The following is a 17,304-nucleotide window of genomic DNA, read 5'->3' as shown; positions in this document are numbered from 1 at the left end:
GTGACGACCCATGAAACCTGATCTGCAGTTGCTCATCATCATGGACAGCTGGATTTGGCTTGTTTTCATTCTGGGTAAGAAAAACTGAGCCTCTCGGTTTCTGACATTACCAGAGCCATTAGTGTGTTGAGTCACGAGGTCATAATTGCACAATAACTCACTCATTTTGAGTTTTCAAGTAAAGTTTATATGTATGATCTATTAAATTACACAGACAGCTTAGGATAAAATGTATTGTTTTTTGTTGCTCTTCTCAAACAAAATACAAGCATCGATTTCATATAAGCATGAATATGAGAATAATACTGATAATGTGTTATGTCTAAGTTCATTATTAATGAATACAAAATTAATGAGTATTATAAACTAGTTAGAATATACGGAGCCCCTGAAAGGTCAGGTATTTATTCATTTTTTTGTTTTTTAATTTTACATTTCTTTTGATCCACGTGAACAGTAAAATCTGTCCACACATAAAGTCAGGCTATATTGCTGATACTGTCTTCCCATCTGGAGACATTTTACTGTGTTGTTATTGTTTTGTTATACAGAAATAATATTGACCTCCGACAGATACTGTTCTTGAAGCTGTGGTCAGTGTATGGACTTCCGCTTATACTGTGTGTGTTCAGTGTGTCACAGTCACTGTTATCGTCACAGACGTAACTGTAAAGTCAGTCACAGCTGCATTATTTAATAGGAAGGCAATAGGCAGAGTATTACAGGCATAGCATGTATGAAGCATGTGAACATAATAATAACCACTGCAGCCAAAAAGAGTGCCTGACGAGCCCAGTTGTAAGTAAGCTGTTAAGACTCGACTGTACACTGTGTTCGTGTTTTCTTCCAAAACAATAAGTTTGTTGGAGCAGCATTTCAACGCCTCTCTCTGTATCTCGCTAGCAAAGTTGACCCAGACAGCTTGAATCCTGGAGAGAAGACTTACAGGAGAATATCTCCCTTGAAGAGTGGGAGAGGGCTTGCGCCAGGGCACAATCACAAAAAGTGAACACTCGTTTAAATCTCTTGCAGTACAATTGGTTAATGCGTACATATATGACTCCAGTCAAACTTAATGCTTTCTACAGTACCATCCCAGATGTTTGTATAAAATGCGACGAGGAAAAGGGCACACTTCTCCATTGTTTGTGGCAGTGTCCTGAAATTAGGAAATTCTGGGAAGAAGTGAAACAATGTACTGAAGAAATATTAGAAATAAAACTGCATTTAGAACCAAAACTTTTTTTGCTGGGCATCTATCCAGCTAACTGTAATATAACAAGGAAACATAGCTTATTTTTAGACATAGGGCTGCTGATGGCTAAGAGAGTGATTGCCATTACTCGGAAAGAGGTAGATAGACCGAGAAGAAGTAAATGGATTTCAGAGTTAACATCTACCCTGCCCTTAGAAAAGATCACCTACGCAGTCAGGGGTAAGCGGCGATACTTTTATAGCATCTGGGGCCCCTTCAAAAACTTGCTTGCTAATAAAGACTAGCCCCACTTGGTGGAAATTGTTGGGAAGGATTCATAGGTGGCCCTCTGCTGTCCATTCGGGAATATGTTTAATGCTTGACATTGAACAACTACTTTCTAATTTACATTTAACATATACCTGTGAGGGTGCATAATTTATGGGAGATGTACACAGTTATTCCCCCCTTTTCCTTTTTTTTTGTCTTTCCCTTGTTTGTTTGTTTTGCTTTTGTGTGTTGTTTTTGTTGTTTTGTCTTTACTGTTTTTTTTCTCATCCTCTCCTATATGGTGTTATGTGTATAAAGGCAGTATGTGTAGCTTGTAGTTTCTGTAAGTTTAGCTACTTGTTTTGTTACGTTTCATAGATATGTACACTCCTATGTTCAAAATAAATAAAGACACTGTTGGGAAAGAAAAAAAAATTGAACCAGACAACAAAGTAAAGGTAGTTTTCGGCTACGAGACCAACACGGAACCCGACGTATTAGCCAGAGGTCCCTTTACTACGGTTCGGAGCCACGGACCTGTGTTATATACGCACGGAATAGTTTTCTATACAAGATCGCTGCAAAAAGTGCAGTCTTACCTAATGTCCACCTTATATCAATTTCCTAAGACCCGAACTCTTTCATGGCATGCATTTTTAATTTGTCTTTGCTATTTGTGCTGATTGGGACCTGATGAATGTACACTCAACAAAAATATAAACGCAACACCTTTGTTACTGCTCCCATTCCCCATGGGATGGACGTAGAGACCTAAAATTCATTGCAGATACACAATATAACCATCCCTCCCAAACAGTGGTCACAAAAAACAGTCCAAATGTGTGGTAGTGGGCACATCTGCTATATTGAGATAATCCATCCCACCTCACAGATGTGCCACATCAAGATGCTGATCTGACATCATGAGTAGTGCACAGGTGTACCTCAGACTGCCCACAACAAAAGGCCACCCTGAAATGTACAGTTTTTTGCGCTATTGGGGGTCTGGGGACCCAGAACCGGTCAGTATCTGGTGTGACCACCATTTGCCTCATGCAGTGCAACACATCGTCGCATGGAGTCTATCAGATTGTCAATTGTGGCCTGTGGAATGTTGGTCCACTCCACTTCAATGGCTGTGCGAGGTTGTTGGATATTCGTGGGAACTGGTACACGCTGTCGTATACGCCAGTCAAGCACATCCCGAACATGCTCAATGGGTGACATGTCCGGTGAGTATGCTGGCCATGCAAAAACTGGGACATTCTCAGCTGCCATCTGCCCTGAACAATGTGAACCATGATTCATCCGTGAAGCGCACACCTCTCCAACGTGCCAGACGCCATCGAATGTGAGCATTTGCCCACACAAGTCTGTTACGGCGACGAGCTGGAGTCAGGTCAAGACCCCGATGAGGACGACGGGCATGCAGTTGAGCGTCCCTGAGACGGTTTCTGACAGTTTGTGCAGAAATTGTTTGGTTGTGCAAACCAATTGTTCCAGCAGCTGTCTGGGTGGCTGGTCTCAGACGATCTTGGAGGTGAACCTGCTGGATGTGGAGGTCCTGGGCTGGTGTGGTTACACGAGGTCTGCGGTTGTGAGGCCGGTTGGATGTGCTGCCATATTCTCTGAAACGCCTGTGGAGACGGCTTATGGTTGAGAAATGAACATTCAATGCACGGGCGACAGATCTGGTTGACATTCCTGCTGTCAGCATGCCAATTGCACGCTCCCTCATTGCTTGTGGCATCTGTGGCATTTTGCTGTGAGACAAAACTGCACATTCCAGGGTGGCCTTTTGTTGTGGGCAGTCTGAGGTACACCTGTGCACTACTCATGATGTCAGATCAGCATCCTGATGTGGCACACCTGTGAGGTGGGATGGATTATCGCAATATAGCAGATGTGCCCACTACCACACATTTGGACTGATTTGTGACCACTGTTTGGGAGGGATGGTTATATTGTGTATCTGCAATGAATTTTAGGTCTCTACGTCCATCCCATGGGGAATGGGAGCAGTAACAAAGGTGTTGCGTTTATATTTTTGTTGAGTGTAAAAACAAAGAATTTCCATATATACAGTGGGGCAAAAAAGTATTTAGTCAGCCACCGATTGTGCAAGTTCCCCCACTTAAAATGATGACAGAGGTCAGTAATTTGCACCAGAGGTACACTTCAACTGTGAGAGACAGAATGTGAAAAAAAAATCCATGAATTCACATGGTAGGATTTGTAAAGAATTTATTCGTAAATTAGGGTGGAAAATAAGTATTTGGTCACCTCAAACAAGGAAAATCTCTGGCTCTCACAGACCTGTAACGTCTTCTGTAAGAAGCTTTTCTGTCCCCCACTCGTTACCTGTATGAATGGCACCTGTTTGAACTCATCATCTGTATAAAAGACACCTGTCCACAGCCTCAAACAGTCAGACTCCAAACTCCGCCATGGCCAAGACCAAAGAGCTTTCGAAGGACACCAGGAAAAGTATTGTAGACCTGCACCAGACTGGGAAGAGTGAATCTACAATAGGCAAGCAGCTTGGTGTGAAAAAATCAACTGTGGGAGCAATCATCAGAAAATGGAAGACATACAAGACCACTGATAATCTCCCACGATCTGGGGCTCCACGCAAGATCTCATCCCGTGGGGTCAAAATGATCATGAAAATGGTGAGCAAAGATCCCAGAACCACACGGGGGGACCTGGTGAATGACCTGCAGAGAGCTGGGACCAAAGTAACAAAGGTCACCATCAGTAACACACTACAACGGCAGGGAATCAAATCCCGCAGTGCCAGACGTGTTCCGCTGCTGAAGCCAGTGCATGTCCAGGCCCGTCTGAAGTTTGCCAGAGAGCACATGGATGATACAGCAGAGGATTGGGAGAATGTCATGTGGTCAGATGAAACCAAAGTAGAACTTTTTGGTATAAACTCAACTCGTCGTGTTTGGAGGGAGAAGAATACTGAGTTGCATCCCAAGAACACCATACCTACTGTGAAGCATGGGGGTGGAAACATCATGCTATGGGGCTGTTTTTCTGCCAAGGGGACAGGACGACTGATCCGTGTTAAGGACAGAATGAATGGGGCCATGTATCGTGAGATTTTGAGCCAAAACCTCCTTCCATCAGTGAGAACTTTGAAGATGAAACGAGGCTGGGTCTTCCAACATGACAATGATCCAAAACACACCGCCTGGGCAACAAAGGAGTGGCTCCGTAAGAAGCATTTGAAAGTCCTGGAGTGGCCTAGCCAGTCTCCAGACCTCAACCCCATAGAAAATCTGTGGCGGGAGTTGAAAGTCCGTGTTGCTCGGCGACAGCCCCAAAACATCACTGCTCTCGAGAAGATCTGCATGGAGGAATGGGCCAAAATACCAGCTACTGTGTGTGCAAACCTGGTAAAGACCTATAGTAAATGTTTGACCTCTGTTATTGCCAACAAAGGTTATGTCTGTGAAGGTTCTCAGTCATCCAGGTCATCGTAGTCAAAGGAGCTTGCAAAGAAAAGCGTCTGGACTTCTTTAAGTTGCTTGAAGACGTTTCACCTCTCATCCGAGAAGCTTCTTCAGTTCTAGTTTTCTCCAAGCATGGCATCCCGGTGTATTTCAGACCCAGCAACACGCTCAGACAGAAACTGGTTCACCCGAAAGACAAAACGCCAAAACACAAACTTAACAATGTGGTGTATGCTGTACAGTGCAGCGAGGAATGCTCAGACCTCTACATTGGAGAGACCAAACAGCCACTTCACCAACACCAACTCTCTGCCATCTATAATCCAGTTTTGAGATCCCTTCCCAGACGCCTTAACGCCCACTCACATCCTGGGCCATCTGACCTCAGGAATTCGCATGATAAGGTGGGGCCAGGTTTCACAATGAACACACCCGAAACTCTGGCTGATTGGGACCCACGCCCAGTTTCACACCTTGGCTCAGGCGATTAGAGGATCATCAGGGGGTCCTTTTGTCCCTCTGTGGGGGGTTACTCCCACTAGGTTTATATCTGGGACTCTCCACCATTTGACCTTAGAACTGAAAAATATCAAATTATATCCAAATTATATCAATCACGGTAGCCAAGTTTATATAGGTTCTCCTCGTGTATCGTGTGGAGTATGTGATGATGGGAATTAGGTGAATTATGTGGGATCAATAAGATGTTGAGCAGGGGTAGGAATTAATAAGTATGTTCATACTTCTTCCTACTCCTTTTCAGACCAAACATTGTTACATTATGTCAGACGATTTTGTTTTATTTCATTATATATTTTTTGTTTATCTGAACACATACGTGTGGGTGTGTGTATATCTACATATATATTCGTATCTGTAAATGAAAATATATGTAGTGTGTATATATTGTTTTTTGTTTTATATGTCTGAAACAAATAAAGATACAATACAATACAATACAATACAATACAATACAACTGAAGAAGCTTCTCGGATGAGAGGTGAAACGTCTTCAAGCAACTTAAAGAAGTCCAGACGCTTTTCTTTGCAAACAACAAAGGTTATGTTACAAAGTATTGAGTTGTATTTTTGTTATTGACCAAATACTTATTTTCCACCCTGATTTACGAATAAATTCTTTACAAATCCTACCATGTGGATTCATGGATTTTTTTTTTCACATTCTGTCTCTCACAGTTGAAGTGTACCTCTTGTGCAAATTACTGACCTCTGTCATCATTTTAAGTGGGGGAACTTGCACAATCGGTGGCTGACTAAATACTTTTTTTCCCCACTGTATATATGGAAATTCTTTGTTTTTTACACTCAACAATATATATATATATATATATATATATATATATATATATATATATATATATTCCGATAGAACAGTGGCAGTATAATGTCCTTGTAAGGGGATATCAGGGGATATTTTGTGCTTTGGTCTAGACAACTGAAAATGTGATGTCCACATATGTGGACGCCAGGTCCTAGGAGGTTAAGATTTAAAAATGTAGTGGTATGGCGAGTAACCTTCAATATCAGTAATAAATCACACAACAATAGTACATTCATGTAGTTGTATAAAGCATGATAATATATTAAGTATTCCAAAGTATTCAGAATACGTTACTCTCATTGAGTAACGTAACAGAATATGTTACAAAATATATATTTGGGGCATGTATTCTGTAATCTGTAGTGGAATACATTTTAAAAGTAACCTTCCCAACACTAATGATGACATACTAAGATCAGGTATAATGAAAACCATACGTGCTAAGTATCAGCATTCATAGCGCTTTTAATGAACTAACTGATCATTGCCCTTCTTAGGTGTTTCTCACAGCTGTTCCTTTACCCTCCTTCACAGCTGGAGCAGGGTTAACTACACCAACAGACATCCCTGATACTGCTACTACTGCACTACTTCCTACTGATGTTCCTGATGATTCTACTACTGCACAAAATATAACTACTGAACAAAGCATTACTACTGTAACTCCAGGGGATATCACTACTATAACAACAGTTCCTAACAATACCACTTCATCTAATACTTCTAATTTGAGCACCACAACACAAGATACAGTTCTAACCACTGACCTGGAAACACCAGATTATCCAGAAACTCCTCCTACTAGTGCCAGTCCTGTTCTTACAACTACAGATTTTACCAGGCCTGATACGACTGATACTGCTACTACTGCACTACTTCCTACTGATGTTCCTGATGATTCTACTACTGCACAAAATATAACTACTGAACAAAGCATTGCTACTGTAACTCCAGGGGATATCACTACTATAACAACAGTTCCTAACAATACCACTTCATCTAATACTTCTAATTTGAGTACCACAACACAAGATACAGTTCCAACCACTGACCTGGAAACACCAGATTATCCAGAAACTCCTCCTACTAGTGCCAGTCCTGTTCTTACAACTACAGATTTTACCAGGCCTGATACGACTGATACTGCTACTACTGCACTACTTCCTACTAATGTTCCTGATGATTCTACTACTGCACAAAATATAACTACTGAACAAAGCATTACTACTGTAACTCCAGGGGATATCACTACTATAACAACAGTTCCTAACAATACCACTTCATCTAATACTTCTAATTTGAGTACCACAACACAAGATACAGTTCCAACCACTGACCTGGAAACACCAGAGTATCCAGAAACTCCTCCTACTAGTGCCAGTCCTGTTCTTACAACTACAGATTTTACCAGGCCTGATACGACTGATACTGCTACTACTGCACTACTTCCTACTGATGTTCCTGATGATTCTACTACTGCACAAAATATAACTACTGAACAAAGCATTGCTACTGTAACTCCAGGGGATATCACTACTATAACAACAGTTCCTAACAATACCACTTCATCTAATACTTCTAATTTGAGTACCACAACACAAGATACAGTTCCAACCACTGACCTGGAAACACCAGAGTATCCAGAAACTCCTCCTACTAGTGCCAGTCCTGTTCTTACAACTACAGATTTTACCAGGCCTGATACGACTGTTAGTCAGATAGCTGATACTACCTCCAACCCCATGACTGATCAAATGAGTACTACTCACTATTCTCCCATGACTACTATTACAAGTGATACTAATACAACTACTCCTTACACAAACACCACTGCTACTTTCTACCCAACTAGTGATGCAAATATTGCTACTTACAGTACTCCTACTACAATTGGTACGAATGCTACGAGCCCATACACTGACAGTACTTTACCTCCTAATCCTACAACAATTCCTTCAGCAAACACCACTCATTATGATTCAACTACTATACCTATTGCTACTGCTAATACTACTACGACCACTATATCCCCAACTACGTTTACCCCTCCTACCACCACTGTCCTGAAATGTGATAATGGAGGGAAACCAGAGAACGGTGTCTGCATCTGTCCTGATGAATGGACTGGAGTAACATGCTCAGAAGGTAAGAAGTTTTACCGACTAGAGTCTGATGGGTCAAAAACATTCAGATGAGAACGAAAGAGAGAATGCCAGAGATCAAAAACTATAATTTGCTCAAAATGTCTAATGTACCAGCTGTAAGGATTTCTACAACCTGAAATCAAGTTTAGCATGCATTATTTAAAAGTCCTTTTTTTTCTTTTGTGATTAAAAACAAATAAAATTCCTAGTATTCTAAAAAAACAAACGGAAAAAATATTTATTTTTTAACAAACTTTTCGTAGAAAACTTCTGCAAAGAGCAGCAGTTAGGAGGCTTCAGGTTCCCTCGTACACCCATCGGCTGGTTTGCGTATTCTGAGGAAAAATGTGAAGTAGGAACGAGTGGTAGTAAGTCATCCACATCTTCCCCTCAGTCCAACATCACTCCATCACGTAGACTCTAGTGTATTGATGTTTATCTTTCTATCACCATTTCCATTCAGCTGGTAAATCTAAATCTTCAGCCAGATGTTTGTCCATGAATGGATCACCAGGTTTCAGCCCTCCACAGATCTTCCAGTGTGACCTGACGCTCAGCGACATACAAAAAAATGTAAGAACAGCAGTTTTTTTTTCTTCTGAAGAAAGATTGAAAGTGTCATATGGCTGAAGTTTGAGTATTTCTCTGTGAGGTAATCCTGTAGAAATGCAGCTCTGAGGTAACATGCAGATGATTCCAGATTCAGTAAAGAACCAGATGAGTAAAATCATGTCTTTCTTACCTCAGCTTACAAGTCCAGCTGATTTAGAGACACTGGCGACCAGCACTCAGATTCTGACATCAAAAGCAGAAGAGCTGACGGCTGAAAATGTTACAGCTGCGGCTGAGATTGTCAACACACTGCTGCTGTCTGCAAACGCCACAGAGGTACAAACATTCAGCAAATCGTAAGGGGCAAAAAAAGAAAGTAAGATGTTAATCTCAGTTCATATTTGTGTCTGTGCAGAGTGTCAGAGTGTCAGCAGTAGCAACAGTCAGTCAGCTGCTGAACGCCACTATACCAGATGATACCAAGGAAAACAACGCAACTCTGGGGTAAACTAAATATGTAAATAAACAAATAAATAAGCTCATCAGCAGTGAAGCTAAGACTGTTAAAAACTGCTGTAAAGGTGGCACTATGGGAAAGATCATTAAAATATTCATCATGAAACTACAGCCATGCTAGCAGTGCTGAGGTTAAACTGAAATACAAAGGAGCTTTGACCAAAGTGCTAACATCAGCTGTATTTATTTCCCTAAAGTTCTGTCAACCAGATTTAACTCATATTCAGTGATAATTCACTTTTTTCTATATTAGATGAACAACCAGTCTAAGCAGCTACATTATAAAGAAATATTTCACTGTGACACTGGCAAAAAGCTGATTTTAAGCAATGTTTGCCATGTTCACCATCCTAGTTTGATTGGCTATTTTGTAATTCCTCTGAAGTGTGATGCATTTTAGCATATAAACAGGAACTGGCAGTTGTCAAAGTTGTTCTGTTTTAGAGACAAAATATCCAACTCACAGATGAATAATAATTGATTCAGGAATTTAAGAGCAGTTTTAAGAGTGTCAGCAGTCTTAGTCTTTCCTGTTCCAATTCAAACTGTAAAGACCTCCAATTGTAAATATTCTCATTAGACCTTAAATATCTGTACTATTCAGGTGAGTTTCCTTTTGAGATGAAAGTAATAAAGGTAAAGTTGAAGCTCTAAACTGACACTTATAGTTCAGGGGGAGTGCCAAAAATGGACTGGTACAACTGAATATTAGAAACTACAAATCTGATTAAGACAAACAATGTTTTGTGTTTCTGCGTTTGTTTGTGTTATTATTATTTGTTGTTGGGTTGTTTTTTGTTTTGTTTTTTTTTGGGGGGGGGGCTTTTTTTTTTAATGTCCAGGCTTACGGTGACTCTGGACCAGCTCTCAGTGAACCTCAGCCTCAGTCAAAATACATCTCAATCTCAAGTGGTTCAGCCAAACTTGGTGGTCCAGTCGGCACAGATCCCTGCTGCAGACACTCACGGAGTCCAGTTCACCTCTCTCAGAGGTCAGTAAGAAACTGTGTCGAACAGCAGTGATCATCCCGTGGACTGGTTTTTATTAAATTATAAAGCATTCTAAAGCAAATACCTGCAGGTTTAATCAAATATTGTAACTGACAGATCTAAAAGCAAAGATTTGAACACCGGAGAGAACAGATTGGCTTCTACTTTGTAGTTTATTAACCAGGTTATGATTTCTACTTCACTTGAGCTTTCAGCAGTTGAACTCTTGAGTGAACTCTCAAGGTTGACATGTTTGCCCAGTTGACGGTTCTAAAGTCCAGCTGTGGTGATTTCTTATCTTCTGTATAAAGCAACTTTATTTGTGTCCTTTGATGGTTTTACCATTGAAACTGGCTGCTGTTGTTGTGCTCTGTGTCCTGTTCACTATTTAGTCTTTTTACTGCTGTATTTTCAACACGTGTGATGGACTCATGTTTACCGTGACTGAAAACACAAAATAGTTTTGAGACCTCAAAGCTTGTGGGAGGATTATAAACCTGAACTCAAGTTAATGATGTGAATAACTTGGCCTCACTCTCTAAATTTGCATGTAATAATGTATTTTTTCAGACTCAAAACACAGAAAACAACAATAAAAGAAAACTGATAAAGTCCTCAGAAACTTAAGTTAAGAATCTACCCGAGATTCTGTCTGCTTTTGTCAAATAGTATCACTTTGATCCAGTAAATTTGCCATTGAATAAATATGATCTGAACTCTTCTGTGGGACAGCTCCCAAGAATATTTTTATGGCTGAAGTCCTTGGCTGGTGGTTCTTTATTGCTCTGCTGAAAAATAAAAAAAGCAATAAAATTGTCAAATACATCAAGATTTAAAAAGTAGTGCTCAGTTCAATTCTTCGAGACTATTTCAAAGTTACAAAGAGATACTAGAAGCAAGTTACTTTCTCCAGTCAGATAAAATAAAATGAAATGATCTTGTTTTCAAAAAATGGTGTTGTAAAGAAATTATCTTAAATTTGTTCTTAACTTTCATTTTAATCTGAACTTTAACTTTAAAATTGAAGAACCGACAGTAAATTTGTACATTTTTAATGTGTTCACTGACATGCAGTCATCTTGTCACTACAGGGATTTCTGGGAATTTTTTGCCCAACAGAATTCATCTGAACACAAACGCAACACAGGTCGTGATGGAAAACAGTTTCATAGCTGATGCCCTCATTTACATACGATTCCTGCCAGGTGAGTCTGTCTTTTTAAAGCTGAAAAATCCTCTAATTTTAACAAGTTCTTACTAATAGCAGTGGATTCTTTTCTCTCATGTTAGGCGAAGATGTCAGAAGTCGTCAGACAGACTTGAACGTCTCTCTGGGTTTTGTTCTCTATCAGAATGATCGTTTCTTTCGTTCAAAACTCTACATGAAGCGACGGGCCACCATAAGGGTCCTGTCAGCCAGCGTCAGAGGGCAGGAACCCAACATGGTGCCACAACATGTGGAGATGTTGTTCAGACCAAGAGTAAGAAATCCAGTATCTTCATTCATATATAAATCTAATGACTGATGTCTGCTGGTTATAATTTAATATCTTCAGCACAGCTGCAGTTCTTCCTGCTGCTAATGGGGTAAAATTGGTCACAAAAGCTAACTTGTCCAGTCACACTATTGTTCTGTATATTTTTGAGAACGGGTTTTGTTTTCTTGTTTTCGTGTGAGGAATGGATTTAAATGCTTTAAGTTGTAGGTACTGCAGAAAAAGTTTGCATGTTATGCATGTTAGTTCTGTATGGAGTGGAAGGATTTTTGCCAGGATATTATTATAAAAAATATGTTGTAGATGTGTTACCTTTAACAATCTGTATGTTAAAATACAATGATGTCATGTTAATATCAAATATACAATATCAGAATTGATTCAAAGCAAACACAAATACTGTAAGAAAAATATCAATGGTGTTAACAAAACAAAAGAAAAGCAAACAAACTGCATTAAAAATATGCGTTAAGTCTAAGTTATCTAAATTAAAGGGCTGTCTGTGCGCTGCTGTTTCAGAACATCAGTGGAACGTCTCTGTACGACTTCTCCTGCGTTTTCTGGAACTACAGTCAGAAGGACTGGAGCACCAGTGGCTGCTCTAAAGGAAACACTTCAGATGGACTAATTAAATGTTTCTGTAACCACACCACCAACTTTGCTGCTCTCTGGGTGAGTATCACAAATCTGCAGACTGAAAGATGAAGCCACAGTTTGTTGATTCTTCATCAACCATTGCAACAATACAGATATTTAGTGAGACTTTTGATCATATCTGTGTTTCAGTCATTCAGAGAGAACTACGAGTATGCAGAAGCTCTGGGTGCAATCTCCATCGTGGGACTCTCTCTTTCTTTTCTGGGTTTGATTGTGACGATCATTTATAACGTTAAAGAAATGTAAGACTAGACCACCCCACCTCCGTTTTTATGTGTCATTTGACAAAAAAGTGTAGTTATCTAACAGGTTAAAATGTATTTGACTGCAACTAACATGCAGCAAACATGTTAGAAACAGAAGTGTTAGCTACAGAGTCAAAATTGGTCAAAAAAATTGGTATGACAAAAACTGAGCCATAAATCTAGATATTTCAATGACTTCCCTACTCTTCTCTCAGTGCTTTGTTTACTTTATTTAATTTTATTGTAATTGAGAAAATTTTAATTACCCTCTTGCTTTTATCCAGAAAAGGAATCCTTTAGTTCTTAAAAATTTTAAATTATTTTTAAATTATTTCTAGAACTTTTCTCCACATTTTTACAATGTAATATTTTAATAGTTTTAAGATCCTTCTACTACTACCCTAATGGTCGTGTGGGCATCTTCCAATCATACCTTCTCAAAGTAGATAAATTAGATTTCTGGTCTGGATGCTGAAGTTAAACAGAAGGACAAATTGCTCCTGGGTTCTCCTTGATGTGAAACCAACACAGTTTGTTGTCCTGTGAAAAATAATTGGAAAATAACACCATCATTCAATCACCACTAGGTTCCAGAGGATACCCAAGGTCTGACCAAATGTCCTTGGATTATATCTCCTCTTTAACTTAAATCAAAGAAGGAAAAAAAAAAAAAACAGAGTGAGTTTGAAAGTATTTGCAAAGAAGAATTTCAGAAAATCTCTCAATTGGGTGAGCAAAGCCTGTGGATTCATAGTTACACAAACAAACTAAAGACTGTAACTTCCGCCAAAAGTGCGAACAAACAAAACGAAGGAGGTCTGAATTATATATAAAATAAAAACAAATTTAAAAAAAACATAATATTTTGGAATGAAAGAAAACAGAGAAAAGGTCATAATAATAATAATAATAATAATAATAATAATAATAATAATAATAATAATAATAATAATAATAATAATAATAACATTTAAAGAAATAACATGAATGCAATTTATTGTTTTGAGAAAAGTCAAAATTTTTAAGGAGATTTTTGCTTTGTATGACAAAAATAGCAATTAATTTTTGCAACATCACAATCTTGTTTTCAGCCTTTTATTAATTGATTATTTTTTATGTCATATTTAAAATTACATTCACGTGTATTTCTATTTTTTTTTTTACAGTTTTCCTGTAAGACTTCATATTATCATTTGTCACTTTTTCATTTTCATCTGTAGTTTTCAGAATGAACAGAAGAAAAGCCTGATATCTCGGCTGTGCATCTACTTCAGCCTGCTGGCCTTTATCATCACCTTTGTCTCTGGAGTCCAAAACTCCAGCAGACAAATTGACATTGAGGTGCAGACTGACGATCGGACCAATGAAATCCTTGACTCGGATGAACGCATAGAACCAGACCGCGGTTCGTGTACGGCTGTAGCGGCTCTGCTGCACTTCCTCCTGATGGCCACCTTCATGTGGAACAGCGTGAACGGTACTCAGATCCTGATTCAGAAAATACGCCGCAGTCTACCACCTCACTGGACTCTGCTGGGCATGGCTCTGGGATGGGGTAAGACATTTATAAAGTCGGGACTTAAATCTGACAAGCTGTTTATTCTTGAAGACCCTTCAATCTGTCCCAATTAATTAATTATTGTGTTAGGAGTGCCAGCCTTGTTCATGGGCATCACACTGGGGGTGACCTACAGAGTGGACAATCCTCTGAGATACAGACAGGAGGAATTGTGAGTAATCACACAAACCACATTTATCTACTTTAGACTGACCTGTACTTCAATATGAACAAAAGTCACATTTTTACCAATATTACAGTGTTGTTGTTGCTGTTGTTGTATGATGCTACTCACAGAGATTCAGTTTGATACAACCATTCTTTTCGATGCGCCTATACAGCTTTTGTAATTTATTTTTTTTATCTTTACAAACTTTATTATAATTCCTCTTAGTTTTGATTAAAGTTTAGACAAAGTTATTTATTCATATTATTTGTATAATTCCTTTTCATGTCACTGAAGTTGCTGGCTGGCAGCGCTGGATAAGAACAAACACTTCAGCTTTGAGAAACCTTTGTTTTGGGGTTTCCTCCTTCCAGTCGGCCTGATCTTGATCTACAACATCGTCCTGCTGGTTTATGTGTCCATTAAAGCAACCAGGAAGTCCTGCTTCAGGAAGAGTTTCCTTGAATGCTTCACTCTGGCTGTGTTACTGGGTGTGTCCTGGGTTTTTGGGTATCTGGTCCTCGTCACTTCAGGAACAATGAACCTGGCCTTCAGCATTTTGTTCTGCCTCTGCACAACCACACAGGTAAGACTCTACCTTCTGATTTTATAACTTCAACTGAGAGATTAAATCAAAAGGTTCTTCAGCGGTTATACAATCAGCGTATCGTATTATTTTATTATTATAATTTATTTCAAAAGTTTTTGAGTGATTTATTTTTAACAACACAAAAGCACGGCATTTTTACAGGGGTGTGTACACTTTTTATGTCCACTGAAAGTCTTTGTGTTTTGCTTCAAGGAAAATTTTTGATTTTTGATTTTAATAATCTTCTCAGCAGCATATTAAACATATCAGGTCCCCATAAGGAGAATCATGTGCTAACGGCTGTCTAAATGACTGCTGTCTGCTTCCACTTGTCTTTGCACTAGGATGATGTTGGTGTAAATGTGCAGACATATTCGTTCTGTTCCCACTAGTGCTGTCAGCGTTAATCTTGTTAAAATGACATTAACGCCATAACGTGGCAAATCTCCGTTAACGAGTTACCGCGGATCGGCCGGTGCGTGGGGCTGGACAGCGTCAACACGTTAACGAGCTAACCAAGCTAACGCACTAGTTCCCACCAATGTAATTGAGCATTGCGTGGCACATCCGACATACTGTTTTACTTTTGTCCATGACGCGCTTACCATCAGGGTCATACTTCACATGAAAACCAAAATAGTTCCAAACGCCAGATCTGAATGAGGGTGGGGGAGGTTCAATTTCGGCTAGTGATGAGGCAGTTGCCATGTTGCAACGAGCTTAACTTCTGTCTGGCTAGCCTGCGCTGCGCTCAGTGGATCTGCGCTCGACAGTGCAACCTAGGCGGAGTAGTAGTAGCGGAGCGCTCAACACAGACAGCATCGTCAGAAGAAAAGTTGATAAAATAAATTAAAAATATATATGTATGTATATATATATATATATATATATATATATATATATATATATATATATATATATATATATATATATATATATATATGTATGTATGTATATATATTTTCCCTCTCTATGTTTTCAGGGCCTTCAGATTTTTATCATCACAGCCACAACGCCGACCTTCAGAGCCACCATGTCCCGATCAGTGCAGTACCTTTCCTCAGCCAGCATCTCGTTTAACAATGTGAAGTACCGTCTATGGAAGAACTGGCACAAGAACCACTCGGAGAAATACAGGGGAAAATGAGGTCATAACAAGCAGCTGACCCATGACTTGGGGATGATTTTAAAAGCATCTGTATTCAATTATTTTTAATGTGAACATAAACTAAATAACTGCATCACAGTCAATCAAAAATCAGAGTCATGATCACATCAACAATAAACCTCCAGAAATCTCCTCAAACTCATTCAAATCTGTGGAATAAGCAGAATTAGACTATTTTGTTTGTTTTGTTCATGAACAAGTTTTCCCTGAAATTTTTCTGGGTAGGGACAAAAAGCAGATCTGCTGAAGGAGCTCAATTTCCCAGGATGCACAGAGGATGCTCCAGGATGTTTGGGCTACTTTGCTGCAGGCAGACTTTCTTTGACCAGACAGAAACCAAACACTAGCACAGTCACGTGTTCAGGAACAGACTGCAGGTATGAAGACTGGTTTTTATTGTTATTTTAAGCATCAGCATTGCTCTCCAAGTAGCATCGTGTATCAGTCTGAAGTGATTCATGTTGGTAACAGTGTCTACACTAGCCTTGTAAAAAACTAAAGTGACCCAGGTGGAAAAAAGCAGTGACTATTCCTGCTTCCTGAACATTCTAGCCTGAGATCAGACTCGAGTTCAGCAGGTCCGTTATTTATATGTGTGTGTGTGTGTGTGTGTGTGTGTGTGTGTGTGTGTGTGTGTGTGTGTGTGTGTGTGTGTGTGTAAATATATGTGTAAAAACATTAAAAATAATGCTTTTCTGAGCCTGATAAGAACTCCGAACAGATTCAATATAATGGTTGCAAAAGCTGTCAGTTTAGGATGACAGCTGTGTCACTTTAGATCAAATGTTTATAACACTGTGAACTGGTATTTTATGCTTATCTGTGTTGTCTAAATTGTTTTTAATAGTCTCAAGTATCAATAATGTAAAGAAAAAGGAAAAAACAAAACAAAACAAAAAGCAAAACAGAATTTGTGGTCTAAATTGCATCTATCTGGTCTGAACTGGTCTTTTAAA

General features: G+C 39.2%; 1 protein-coding gene across 1 annotated transcript; it reads left to right on the top strand.

Moving 5' to 3' along the window:
- The first annotated feature begins 8,910 nt into the window (after positions 1 to 8,910).
- On the top strand, positions 8,911 to 16,409 carry adgrg7.1 (adhesion G protein-coupled receptor G7, tandem duplicate 1). The gene is made up of 12 exons (XM_085399559.1): positions 8,911 to 8,985; positions 9,160 to 9,300; positions 9,380 to 9,468; positions 10,323 to 10,471; positions 11,561 to 11,674; positions 11,760 to 11,950; positions 12,485 to 12,637; positions 12,752 to 12,864; positions 14,088 to 14,422; positions 14,516 to 14,597; positions 14,889 to 15,177; positions 16,163 to 16,409. Exons 1-12 carry the CDS (start codon positions 8,911 to 8,913, stop codon positions 16,325 to 16,327), a joined length of 1,896 nt encoding a protein of 631 aa, XP_085255685.1. The 3' UTR covers positions 16,328 to 16,409.
- The last annotated feature ends 895 nt before the right edge of the window (positions 16,410 to 17,304 follow it).

This window comes from Rhamphochromis longiceps, linkage group LG23 (assembly GCF_057381845.1).
Source record: "Rhamphochromis longiceps isolate RC_006_pf linkage group LG23, R_longiceps_female_GT1.1, whole genome shotgun sequence".
In the NCBI taxonomy this organism is placed as follows: Eukaryota; Metazoa; Chordata; class Actinopteri; order Cichliformes; family Cichlidae; genus Rhamphochromis; species Rhamphochromis longiceps.
The sequence above is the reverse complement of the archived record's forward strand: the minus strand, read 5'-3'. Positions and strand labels throughout refer to the sequence as shown.